This window comes from Rattus rattus, chromosome 1, assembly GCF_011064425.1.
Source record: "Rattus rattus isolate New Zealand chromosome 1, Rrattus_CSIRO_v1, whole genome shotgun sequence".
NCBI classification, from domain to species: domain Eukaryota; kingdom Metazoa; phylum Chordata; class Mammalia; order Rodentia; family Muridae; genus Rattus; species Rattus rattus.
In genome coordinates, this window is record NC_046154.1 from 81,207,728 (window position 1) to 81,221,493 (window position 13,766).

A 13,766-nucleotide genomic window follows, 5' to 3' on the forward strand; every position below is an offset into this window, starting at 1 on the left:
GAAAAGGGATGGAGAAAAGGTATCCTGTCCTCATGCAGCCTACAGTTAAGGTGCTGGATTGCTCTACTTAGTGTGTGTGTGCGTGCGCGCGCATGTGTAGTTACTGCTGTTGTTTGACACATGGAGCCCTAGTAGCTCCTAATTCACTATGAAGGCTGGAAGTGAACTCCTGATCCCCCTATTTCTCCCTTACAAGTATTGGGATTATAAGCATGTGACATCATTCACAAATATTTTTTTCCTCCCTCCCTCCTTTCCTTTTTTTCCTTTTCTTTCTCAATGATTTTTCTGAGATGAGCTATACCATCGTAGCTGAGCTAACCTTTAACTTGGTTTACTGGAGTAAAGCACCATGTCCAGTTCAGATAGTTGTTGTTAATATTTTGGTTACCAGGGCTGCTTGATTCATTACCGTGGAGTAGACTTTATTGGCATTAGGGTAACTGTTGAGTTCTTTAGTCGTGGAGCTTTTTGAGAATTTCCTATCTGTTCCCTCTGTCTTGTGGGTGGATATTAACCGCATCACTTCCAATGATATACTCAACAAGTAATAATAGGGACAAGTAAAATTAGTGTTGACCCAAGCAGCTCCCCACAGGTAGTTATTTGCAGGAGGAGGGGTGTTAGAGCTGTTATCAGGTCTGTTAGGAGTCCTTCTAAATGACATTCACGCTCTTGACCTTACACATCTTGCTTCATTTATAGTTCCATCTTGTTTCTGTTTTTCAGTCCTGGTGTTCTTTTTCTCGGTTTGAATTTTCTTCATTTTTCTCATTCTAATTGTAAAGTCTTATTTTACTGATTTCCTCTTTAGATCATAAGCATTTGTCTTTAGGATCAAAAGGAGAATTTAAAAACCAAAATACAGCCCTTGTTGGCTGCATCCACTCTTTAAGAAATATAAAATCATTAAAATGACAAACATAGGCCAGCCAGCAGTGTGACTCAAGTATTTAATATATCCACCAGAGGAAATAAAGTGGGTTGGTTTTGTTTTGCTTTCCATTTACTTGGTTCATTTTCATAGAAGTGAATTTCAACAGAATAAATGATAGAAGAGGTATATAAGTGTGTTTTATATTCTTTTCTTTTTAATGCAACAAAACTAACTCTGAAGTTGAAAAAAAAAATGTCCTGAAGATAAAAAAGTTTGTTTGCATAGTTACTAGATTAAGTTGTGTGGTTAGAGAAATTTCCAAGCCTTGAAACAGGGATGATTGTGTATGTATGTGTACATGTGTATTTGTATAGGGGGTACTGTCTGCATGTGGTTTTGTTTTTGATACAGAATTTGTAAAGTGCTGTGTAGTAGACTTGGATAATTATTTTCTGTATCTATCACTGGTCTCAAGATGTTGGTTGACTTAACAGTTGTTGCCTAAATGTTAATATTGGGAAAAGTAAAAACAAGAACAGCAAAACCCGAAGGACAGAGAAAAGTGTTACCTTTGAGAGTGGCTGCAGATACTTATTGTCTTTATTTTGTGATGGGGTCTTGCTCTGTTAATGGCTCAGATTAGTCACGAATTCCCAAGGTCCATGAGCCTCCTTCCTCATTTCACTAATAGCTGGAACTACAGACATGGGCCACTGCTTCTGGATGACATGCTGAAAGTTGAGACTTAGGATTCTGAAGAAACTTGTTATGTCTGTGATAAGTACTTATGGTGAAGAAGGGCACAGCACAGTCAGCCTGTTCTCGGGCTGAAAAGTAAGTAGCCCAGCTGTCTGTAGAGTAAGCATTGGTTGTTGACAGCTCTGTGAGCTGTCAGTTAGCTGGGGCTTCAGAGCCTTCCCATTTGTAAACAAGCTTACTATCTTACGTTCTGGGGCCATGGGCTTCCTTGGAGCCAGTGTCTACACAACTGTAGAGAAGACTGGAATTGGCCCACTAAAGTTGACCTACCGCCCATACTTTTTAGCGGACCAAAGGCCAAACTCATATACTGCTAAATTCAATTCTTATTCACAGACAACCTTGGGTATTGGGGTATTGTTGAAGGAAATGAAGGATATTTGACTCTTGCTTTCTCTAAGAGCACCTAGAGTTTTCTTCTCGGTTGTTATATTTGTATTTATTTCTATTTCTTGACTGATTTACAAAGAACTTGACTCAGTTCTCTTAAAAGCTCTGAGTTCACTGGCAGTGTTTTTAAACAATACTTTTAACTATTGCATTATATGTAACATGGATTCAATATATAAAAAGTGATTTTAAGTAAGTTTTTCTCATCAGCTTCTGGGATTACTCTTGTCAGTTTTCTTCACTGCTGAGACTGACATTGTTCTTTGGTTTTTATGGAATGAGTGCCATTGCTGCTTCTCAGACTCAGTGAAGAGCTTTTTGAGTAGACTTTGCATTGTGAGAATATGAGTACTGACAGTGTTTATAATCGGAAGTACAGTTGGAAGACCAGATTCTGCTGTTCATCCCATACTAGTTAATATGGCTGCACAAGGGAGATGAATGCGGCTCCTTTTCCAAGTCTATTACTCAGGAGGACTGTAAATTTGATTGGCTGTTACAATTCTAGCAGAATCATTCGATTTGAGAGCAATAGAAAGATAAGATATCCAATTACTCAAATGATTTGCAGGGTTAGCCAACGTTGTCATGGAGACATGAGTTGGAACAAATTAAATTTTAAGCAATAAAATAATCTTAAAGCCCGTCTGGGAACAAGAAAATTTGGCAGTAGCACTTACCTGAATTGAATCTTAGCTTGACACGATGTTGTTTGACATTGATATACTGTGGGGGCCTAAACTTATATATGATACATTATCTTTAAAAAAAAAAAATAGCCAGCTAAATCAGTGAAAGAAAATATTGATAAAAAATCAAGGGGAATGAACATTTATTCTGTGGCTTAAAGGATAATTGGTCTTAGGTTCCTAAGATGTTTTATATTTAAGGATTTAAATGCCTTAAAGATGAAGTGGCATTAATTGGACATTTTAGGAAAAGATTGATTTAGCAGCCACATGAATTTTCAGGGCTGCTGTGTTCCTATGTGTTTGCAAATGCAGTAGAAATCCTGTGGTTGCCTCTCAGTGGGGGTGGAGGTGTGAGCATGGCATATGTCTGTATGTACAATTAAGATTTTGGCATATACTGCACTGAAGGTACATCTGTGTATTTGGTAAGTTTTCTACTTTGTAGTGTCTCTTGCAGACTAGAGAACTGTCCTAACCTTCAGCTGGTGACCTAAAACCCAAGTAAGCACTGACCTTGAGGTCTAGAAATTACTCCCCTTATTACTACATTGTTTAACTGGTTTCTGGCTTGTGCCCTGGATTTGAAACCAGCCCGATGCCCAGAAGCATGGTAGCGGGTGGACCTTTTACCCACATGCCTGTTAGGTAGATGGAGATGAAAACTGCTCTGAGGTTGAGCCATTTGCCACATTCTCACAGCCTTCCTTCGATTTTCCTCTCATCCTAACCACAGATCATCTCAAATGATTCAGTAATGACTAAAGTGCAATATTGACCTTTATTCCCTGGTGGATTACTGTGTTTCACAGTCCAAATGACAGGAAGTCTATTCAGTTCTGCAGAATGAGTGCAGCATTATTGAGTCAGCCTAGCCCTGTGGGAACCAGACAAGTGCAGACCAGTGTAACAGAATACATGGGTTAAATTTGGTTTCTGATGCTCTGGGAAATGAGAGCTGGCATGTTCTGGGACCCACATGGTTAGCGAGATGTTTTCTGAAAACACCCACATGCATTGATTTGTCTGCTTTTAAAGTAACTTGTAACTTGGGTCTGGCCAGGAGATAAATTTCTCTCATTTCCGTCACCTGGGTTGCTGTCCATTTCTCTTGTACTTCTATGAACCCTAGGATGACAATTTAAAACCATGTTTCATAATTACAACTGGGTCTGGGACTGTATTTTCTTTGGCATAATTCTTTTTTTTTTTTAGTATAAAATGAAGTTTATTTGGGACATGAGATAGGGGCCTGAGAAGGGAGGACAGGCAGAGAAAGAGGGGACAGAGAAAGACAGAGAGGAAAGAGAAAGAAAGGAAAGTGTGGAGAGAAGGGGTGAAGGCAGAGAGGGAGGGGACATAATTATTCTTATGTATGTTTGGTTACACTGTAGCCAAATACCCAACTCTTCTATGCAGCATCCAAGTTTTCTTCAGAAGCACGTGGGGCGTTGTTACTTTAGAGGACTGGTAATTTTTTTTTTTTTAAGATTGGATTTCTCTATAAGTTATATTTCAGTGTTGTAACTCCTGCTTGCATAAAGCAGTGATTTAATTTCTGGTTAAATTATAATTCTCTTTTGCTTGCCTCAAGAAAAATTGCCTCAATAATCTAGTAGGTCTGTATGCACCCAGGTCATTGTGCAGACAGTCTTCTAAATAGTGAAGCTTTTCTGGGGGCTATGCTTTGAAAATTTTTAGTGTTTAAAATTTGTTCTAAAATGCTTTTGAGAATTTTTTTCTTGTACAGTTGTTTGTTCAAAGTGGTTTCTAACTTACATCCACTTACTGGCTGAGTGTAGCTGGTACCAGTTCTGTGAACCCTAGGATGGGACAGGCATGGAAGTATCTCCCCTGCTCCCTCCCTACAATTCTCTTCAGGATTCTTTGGAGCTTTGCCTTTTTTCTGATGTTGATTGAAAAGAGATTTATGCATGCCTACCTGGGAAACTAGGACCACTAACTTCCTTCCTGAGGGACTATTCCTGTCTGACAGCTCAGCCTGGGAAATGGAAAGATTGCTCAGGGGCTGGGCTTTTCCAACTAAAATAACACATATACATGTCACATGCACAGCCACTGTGTTAGGCCATGAGTGTCCTTGCTTTGGGTCTTGTGTTATAGTCTTAACAGCTTTTCCTGAGATGCCTCTTGGGAAGAGCAACTGCTACCATGTGTGTGCAGGTAATTTAGTTATATATAGCGTGTTTATAAAATTAGGAAACCCCTAGCCCACAGTTGCATCCACTGTCCAAGATTTCAGTGTGTTAAGGAAGCACGCATGCAAAACTGTTTTTCCGTTGATGGCCAAGATGTAAACCACTGGGGTAAGGAGGCTTTGCTGTGTCATAATGGACAGTATAAAACAGAGGTCACAGTTGTCTGGAGGTCAGTACCAACCAAAACAAGTGACTTGGGCCTCAGTGATAGCTGTAAAAGGGAATGTTGTTTGTATCATTGCAGTGTACCCCACCTTGTGAAAGAGATACTGCTTTTCAGCCAGTATTTGACTTCTTGTCCTGCTGTGGAATCTCAGTTGGCTCATGCAGGTCATGTTTTGGTTTTGCAGTTGCGATTCTATTCTTCTGGGGATGATGATGATGATGATGATGATGATGATGATGATGATGTCATTGGCTTTTCCTCCTACTGATCTTGCTGTAGGTATTTTGCTTTAATACAGAAACTGTATTTCCATTTTGTAACAAGTCAATATGATTTTATGTGAAAAGGCCCTTTGTGAACTCTGTAACAAGGGTTTCGGAATAATAGAAATGAGCCAGTTACAAGCCTAAACAGCTGTGATGCTTTTGTCAAAGATGCAGCTTTACCAAAGTGACAAATTAAAGCCCAAATGTTCTGCTTGGCAACAGTTGGGTCAAAACATTTAAATCATTAATTAGAAGGAACTTAATGGGGGTGGGGTGCAACTCACACAAATACATCCCAGGCTCAGACCTCATCTTAGAAAATGCAACTGAATTCTTTGGGGGAAAAATTAGGGCAGCCCTCAAGTGAGGCCTGACAAGCTTGTCATTTGCAAATAAATCAAAAGACCATCCTTGCAGGAAGGAGACCCAGTGAATAGAGTTGCTTTGTCATTCTTTGATGAGCCCCACACTCAAGCCTGCTATTAAAAATGAATGCATTCGAGAGGCTCTGCATTAAGAACATAAACAATTAAGGGCACTTGAGCTGGTCTGCTGCGAGCTCCTGAAGAGATGGCAGAGTTTTCTGCACTCTGCCTCTAGAGCCAGAGAATGGAGCAATTAGTGTTGCTATCTCCACCCAGGCAGCCTTCAGCACTTCTTTCTTTTTCTTTCTTTTTTTTTTTTTTCTCCTTTCCTCCCTTCTCTGAACCCCTCCTTGTTTTCAGAGAGGCTGACTATAAAGAAGAGCAGTGAAGGAGAGGGCTGAGCCCAGTTGGAAAGGCTCAGGTTTGGCAAGTGTAGAGGCTGCCAAGTGACAGAGAGAGGGAACATAAATATTACTATCTGCAGTAACTGTGGTAAGTTCTGCTTCGCTGTACCACCAAAGCTTTCTGTCCTTTGGTGTTCTTGGTTTTGTTTTAGTTAAAAGTTTTAAGATAGTACCTTTATATTGCCACAGAAGTTGGGGGCAGTATCTGAATAGTACCTGAGATTTTGCAAGAACACATGACTTGTGTTCTTGTCTTGGTCTTGTTTTATGGAACTGTTAGGAAGGTTGCTCATATGTCATAAGAAGGCTTTGGAGAGAATTGGAGAGAATTCTAGATATGCTACCAGGTTAGTTATTTTAAACTTTGAGTCCATTTCCAGGAAGAATTGGTTTGAAATTTAGAGAGATGTCACAGGGCCAAGCTGGAGCTAAGCAGCTGGTGCTGTGCCACTGAGTGACAGTTGATGGAGGTAGATCCCATAGTGACTCTGAGTCCCCACAACTTTAGGAGTACCTAGGAACTGTGAGAAAGAATTGCAAGTTTCCAGGTCCAGATCTCTGGCAGAAGCCCTGGTGTTAAGGGAACTGCTCTGGAGATCCTGATTAGACACCACTGGTCACCTCCATGTGAGGATAACCCATATGCCAGGGCTGTTGCCTAGGAGTGACGTATGTGCCAGTTCATTCCTGAAAGCAAGACAATAACAGAACCAATTCTACATCCTTTTGATTAAGATTTTTCCAGTATGTCAGTTATTGACATTAAGTGTATTTTAAGCAGAAATCTACTTATTAGGATTTTGGATAACCTTACCAGTTCTTGAGCATGTTGCTAATACCAGAGGTTACAGTGTAAAGTCAGAGTGGGAAACACCGAAAGGTTACTCTTTACTGAAAAGGGGTTGGACGAGACCACTGGGTGAGATTTGCAGTGTGGTGTACATAGCATTGTGGAGGCAGTTTGTATACATATAGTCTGAACTAACTTTAGACGTGTCAGTGTTACCTTCAGGAACAAGATAGGCATTTATGAATTGTGCTTCCCAGGTGGGAAAGAGTGACAGATATTATTAGTATAATGTTCTTTGTGGTGGAGATACTGACTATAGCTTGCTTGCTTAAGGCTTTATAGGTTGTAGTTGCTATTCATAGTTCATAGTTGGAGTTGCTTATAAAATGCCTGTTCTGGCAGGCAGAGCCTTTTTGTCAGAGCAGCAAGAGTACAGTGACTATGTCTTTACAGGTCACCGGACCTACTTCTTGTGATGTCATTATTAGCTGAGGGGTGCCAAGGCTTGTTTGATTGTATGTCTACCCAATTGCATTGCTTTCCAAATAAGACTTGAGTTTATCAGCTTTGGGTATGGAGCTTCTAATCTTCCTTTACTGTGTTAGTAAATCATTTTCTTTTTAAATGTTGACATCTATATAGCGCTTTGAGGATGGACAGAGGCAGGCATGTAAATAATATCAGGGATTGTTAACATAACTGTTCTCTGGGTTGTGGGGTTGACAGCTTAACAAATAAATAACAGATTGAAACAATAAACCAAGACCAGTGTTTAGAGAGACTGAGGTTGAAGGAGTCACAGGTACTCTAACCATACAACATAGCCATCTTTTGTTTAGCCCATTAGCTTGCATTGATTGCCTGGCTACACACATGCACATAGATGTGCATACTACTACAGAGTTTTTGTTCCTCCTCACCCCATCTAGTGAACATATTGGCCATTTTAGAATCATCACAAATACAGAGTTGGCATGTATTTGACCATTCCTTTAATACTAGGTAGTTGATTTATCAGGGTGTAAATGTTAGGTTTTTAGAAATGTGTCATGGTTGTAATGTGTGGAACTATTACCACATCCTCTCCCTCCCCTTTTGCTTTAAACCAGCTCTGCAGTGAATAATTTTTTTTTATATATATGGAATACTTTGCAATTTGAACTCTTTCCTTAGGATAAATTTTTAGCTGTGGAGAAGCCATTCCAAGTTTGGATAATTTTCTGCTTTTGAAGAACTGTCTATCTCTTTTTTCCAAGACCCAACTGTGCTGGGAACATGGGGTGTAGCTCAGTGGTAGAGCAATTATCTATCATGTGTGAGGCCCTAATGTCAGTTCCCAATACTGCCCAAAAGAAAACCAAAAATGACTACTGTATTAGTTTACTGGCCACAGTGACATGCCGTTTTCCTGAATACACAAATTAGATTTTAATACAAAGTTTATTTTTTCAGAAGGCTATTTCTTCATTAAGCTCATGCAGCCCAGGTTTAACTCAGCTTCACTCTGTAGCTGGAGGTGACTTTGAATTCCTCATCCTCCTCTTCTGTGTTGCGATAACACTCAGTTTTATGAGATGCTGTGAATTGCAGTGTGTGTGTGTGTGTGTGCGTGTGTAATTTTAAGTTATAATAACAAGTTCCAAATGACCAACCTTACTTAAAACAAAATCTTACGAACACTTCATTTACTGTTTTTCTCTAGGCCTCCAGATTGGCTCAGGGAGACCAAAACAAAACCAAATCAGGAAAAAAACTGCAGTAGCTTTCTCTGCCATTAGTTTAAGTACTACTTTTTAGGATCCTTCACTTGGTAATTTAATCCTGGTGAAGTTTTACCTCCCTAAACTGACTTTGGGCAGAGTGCCACAGGACTGTTTAGAGACCCTTGGGCAATTACTCCTGCACAGTTCTTACCCTGCTTTGAGTTTCAAATGGTATTCAGTATGCATTAACTTTGGATGTAGAGGGGAAGTGCATGAACCCTGGGGAGTGGGCTCTTTATTCCTTGTAATTGAACAAAGTATGAGGAGTATGAGAAGAGAATGCTGAACTTTTAGGAATAGAATCCTGATATTGTCACACACTGATCCCCCAAGAACAAAGGTTAGTTTAAAAGCCTTGTAGAACATTTCTAGTTTTCATCCGTCACTGAGTTTTGAGGTATCTCTTGGTTTTAGCTCCTTGAAAGTATGCCTGTACCTCCTCTGCATCATTGTTATTTTGGTAGACATTTCTGAATAGAGAGCCAGGCCAATGGTTCAATCACTAAGGATACTTGCAACATAACCCCGAAGAACTAAGTTTGATCCCAGCAGCTATGCAGAGTCTCATGCACTTGTGAGAGTAGAGACAGGATGATTCCTGGGACAATGATGGCTGTCTAACTAGTCAATGAAGTTTTCTTCTGATAAGGAACATCAAGGATACACAGTCCCTCTACTAGCCTCAGCCTGGATATATAGATGCTCTCACTTTTTATGTACCTATACCACACACTCATAAAACACACACTGTTTGAGTTGACAATGGCCTCCAGATGCTAATTTGCTGTTTCTGCCATAAGGTGTCTGTTGTAACCTAACAGTACCAAAAATATTTTTAGCTTTGAGAGTAAAACCCTTTGCACGTGGAAAATTCAGTTGACAGTGTTTTGGTAGATGGTCTGGTTTTCAAGAAAGGTAGAAGGTGTTATTAAAGGCTTTAAAATGTGTTTTTTTAAGATTTATTTATTTTTATGTGACAAAGGTTTTGCCTACATGTATGCATGCATAACAAACATTCCTGGTGCAAGAAGACCATAAGGATCTCCTGGAATGGGAGTTATAGTTTATGAACTCCTGTGTGTCCTGGGGACCAAACCTATGTCTTCTACAAGATCAACAAATGATCGTTAGTCACCAAACTATTTCTTCATCCCCTAGTTTGGGAAACTCTTAATACTAACTAAGATAGGACCTGATATAACTACCTGTCAGCATCGAAACCTAGAAGAGAAACATGGATGCAAAACATGGCTGTTGTTAATTCATGCAACAATAAGCATTTTATCAGGTAGCCCTTGGTATTTAGGCAGAAGACAGTATTCTTCTAAGAATCATCATCATTGTTATTTTCATTTTTTTATTTATTCCCTACCCCCAACTACTGCTTTCATCATTTTGAAGAGAATCAAAGGGAACATTTTAGGAAGTGTGGATATGGAAATTGGAGATTTAAAATCCCACTTAAAGAACTCACAAAGCATTTACATTCATCCTCACTGCCAGGAGGAAGGCGCTCTTGTTGATATCATACATGTGGACAGAGCTGTGAAGCTCAGCAACTTGTAAGTAGAAGAAGCAAAGACTTGGACTGAGTTCTCCTGGCTTTCTGATCAGGTGGTATAAGGTTGCTTTGGAGACCCGACAAATGGGACTTGTTAATATTAAAATATGTTCTCTTACTACTTCCGTAGGTGAAGTGAGTAGCTGGAATGATGGTGGCCCAAGGCCACTAAACATACCTGTTACTGTTTTATTATTTTAACCATATGTCATGCCTCTCTATCCATGTATCCCTGTGTGCATGTGTTACATACTCCAAATAAGTTATCATAATCCTTACCTTTTATGTTTTGCCATGCTCGGGTACTTGTGTATGTATATCAGGCAAGTAAGTACTGTACTTCTGATTTATATCTCCAGCTGTGCATATATTACTTAAAAATAATTTTATGTGTTTGTTTTGCTGAAATTTGTGAATTTATAACACATTCATGTCTAGTGTTCACAGAGAGAATGGGAGTTACAAGTAGTTGTGAGCCATCATATAGATGCTAGATCCCAGACTTCTGTAAAAGCAACCAGTGCTTTTAAATACTGAAACATCTCTTTAGTCCCATGTATATCTCTTTTACAATTGAAATGAAATCTAGACCCCATTTTAAAATTGTGTTTTCTAGACATTCACTGTTGAGTTCTTTGTATATTCTAGATACTAAATACCTCTGCCCTTGTATAATTCGTAAGAATTTTATTTTTAGACTATGTGTCTCTTTATTCAGTTGATGGTATCCTTTACTATGTAGCAGCTTTTCAGATTGATGAGGTCCCATTTATTAATTGTTGGTTTTAATGCCTGCACTGTCAGGATCTTGTTCAGAAAGCCTTTTCCTGTGCCAATAATTTCCAGCCTATTTCCTGCTTTCTCTTTTATCAGATTGAGTGTCTGGTCTTATGTTGAGGCCTTTGATTCACTTGGAATTGAGGTTTTGTTTTTTTTTTTTTTTTTTTTTTTTTTTTAACAGGATGATACCTTTTGGTTGTATTTCCATTCTTCTACACATAGCTATCCAATTTGAACATCACCGTTTGTTAAGATACTCTTATCTCCAGTATGTATTTTTGGCTCCTTTGGCTTTATGTCCAGGTGTTAAGTTCTTCTAGTTCATTGATCAACTTGTTTCTTTTCCTTACTATTACTGGTCTGCAGTATAAGTTTAAATCTGAGATGATTATACCTTCAACAGTTTTGTTAAACAGCATTCTTTTAATGTTCATTCTCATTCTCTCTCTCTCTCTCTCTCTCTCTCTCTGTGTGTGTGTGTGTGTGTGTGTGTGTGTGTGTGTCTGTATATATGTGTGTGTCCATATGATTTAAGATTATTTTTTAATATCTATGAAGTATTTTGCTGAGAATTGCATTGAATCTATAGAAAAGCAATGGTAATCCTATGATGAACCTTAACTGTCTTCTTTAATTTCCTTCTTCAATATCTTATAGTTTTTAATCTTACAAGTCTTTTACTTAATTTGGTTAGAGGTATTACAAGATATTTTTGAGGTTATCTTGAAAGGTAGTTTCTCTGATTTCTTTTCTAGAATGTTTTGTTAACTGGTATATAAGGTTTATGATATGTATATCAATTTTGTATCCCACTACTTTGCTGAAAATATTTGTAAGCTATAGAAATTTCCTAGTGGTATCTAGGGTATTTTATATATAGAATCCTACTGTCTACAACAAGGACCCCTCCGCTCCCCGCGCCAACTTTCTTGATCTCTTTTAGTTGTCTTATTGCTCTAGCTAAGACTTTGCACACTATATTGAACAAGTGTGGAGAGAACGGACTTCATTGTCTGGTTTGTGATTTTAGTAGGCTTTAAGTTTCTGTTTAGAATGTTGGCTGATGTCTTGGTATAATTTGTCTTTGTTATGTTTCCATATATCCCGTGCATCCCTTGTTACTCTGGGACCTTTTATCATGAAGGAATGTATGATTTTATCAAAGTCACACACACTTTCTTGCAGATGTCGTGATTTCATTCATCATTATGGCTCTATAAAATTCTATTGTGTACATGGATCACATTTTCTTTAATCTGTTCCTCTGTTCCTAGGCTGGTTCTGCTTCCGAATAATTGTGAATAGGGATATCATGTGTGGTGCGTTGACTTATACAAGAGTGATATAGCTGGCTCATGCAGTAGTTCTAGTTTCAGCTTTTTGAGGAATCTCCACAGCTCTGTAGTGGTTTCATCAGTTTACACTTGCACCAGCAGTGTATAGTGAACAAAAACAAGGGAGAAAGGCTGTGCCAATACCCCCTTTCTTCTGCTTTTGTCCTTTACACCTTGGAAAAGCAGGTTGCCTTGATAGGGTTTTTGATACCACTTTGAATGAACTTGCTGTAACTGTAAAAATGTCCCATAGTAATCCACTGAAGGTACTCAATGAGAAGATATTAGGGGATTTGAAACTCCAGATTCAAGTGACAGTATAATCTAAACCATATATATTTTCTGATTCAAATACTCCTTATTTTTATCTTTTTTTAATGAAAAAGTATGTATATTTTGCCAGTATGTGTGTCTGTACACCATGTGTGTGCCTAGTACTCACACAGGTTAAAAGAGTGCATGGGAACTGGAGTTACAACTTGTTGTGAACCATTATGTGGGTGCTAGAAGTGGAATCTGGGTCCTGGGAGAACAGCCATTTCACCAGCTCCATCATTATCTTTTAAGTGACCAATAAAATTTGCACTTACGCTTGTTCTATAGGGAGCTCTGGTATCTATAGTTTATTTCCAGGTAATTATTGGTAATGTGGCTTAAGGAACAATTTTCTACCTCTGGGAGTGAGATTTGAAGACTAAAGTTTCACCTTCTGAACTGATTGGGAGGTGTTCTAAACATGTGTGTGGCTTTGTCTTTGTAGACCGAAATCGCCAAGAGATTGAATACCATTTGTGCACAAGTCATCCCATTTCTGTCTCAGGAAGTAAGTAAAATGTTCAGCTGTTAAAGTGCAATTATGCTGCTTCTCTGTTTGCAAATTAGCCAGTTTTAAGATGTTAATTTTATCACAGGGAACAAGTGTGAAGAACATCTGTTACATCTCAAGTGTGTCAACCCTGTCATTCTGTCTAAGGCATACAAGGGCAGGCTGCTGGAGGGGTGACAGTATCTCAACCCCAAATAATAATAATTATTTTTTTAAACTGAAACGTGACTATGAAGCATAAAAAATCTCTCTCTCTCTCTCCCTCTCTCTCTCTCTCTCTCTCTCTCTCTCTCTCTCTCTGTGTGTGTGTGTGTGTGTGTGTGTGTGTGTGTGTGTGTGTGTGACTATGACCTGGAACTCCTTGGGTAGAATAAGCTGAAGCTGGCCTCAGATTGACAAAACACTGTTTGTCCCTTTCTCAGTGCCACCACTGCTGGCTAGGTGTATGTTTGAGTAATAAATGCTTGATATGATTCAGGTACCCTTTTCTGTTTTCTTGAGCTGACTTGAAAGTAACTGCATTGGGGTTGATCTACATGAAAGCATGTATGCATAGTCAAGATTCATTCCATGGAGA

The 13,766-nt window shown here is 38.9% G+C and overlaps 1 protein-coding gene across 12 annotated transcripts in view; it reads left to right on the top strand.

Moving 5' to 3' along the window:
* Window positions 1-13,766, top strand: part of Tle1 (TLE family member 1, transcriptional corepressor) — an 80,762-nt gene that overhangs the window by 12,423 nt on the left and 54,573 nt on the right. For all 12 annotated transcript variants that reach the window (XM_032902716.1, XM_032902751.1, XM_032902761.1 and 9 more), the window contains exon 5: window positions 13,124-13,186. In XM_032902716.1, coding sequence (XP_032758607.1) covers window positions 13,124-13,186 — 63 coding nt within the window. The remainder of the gene's footprint in view (window positions 1-13,123; window positions 13,187-13,766) is intronic.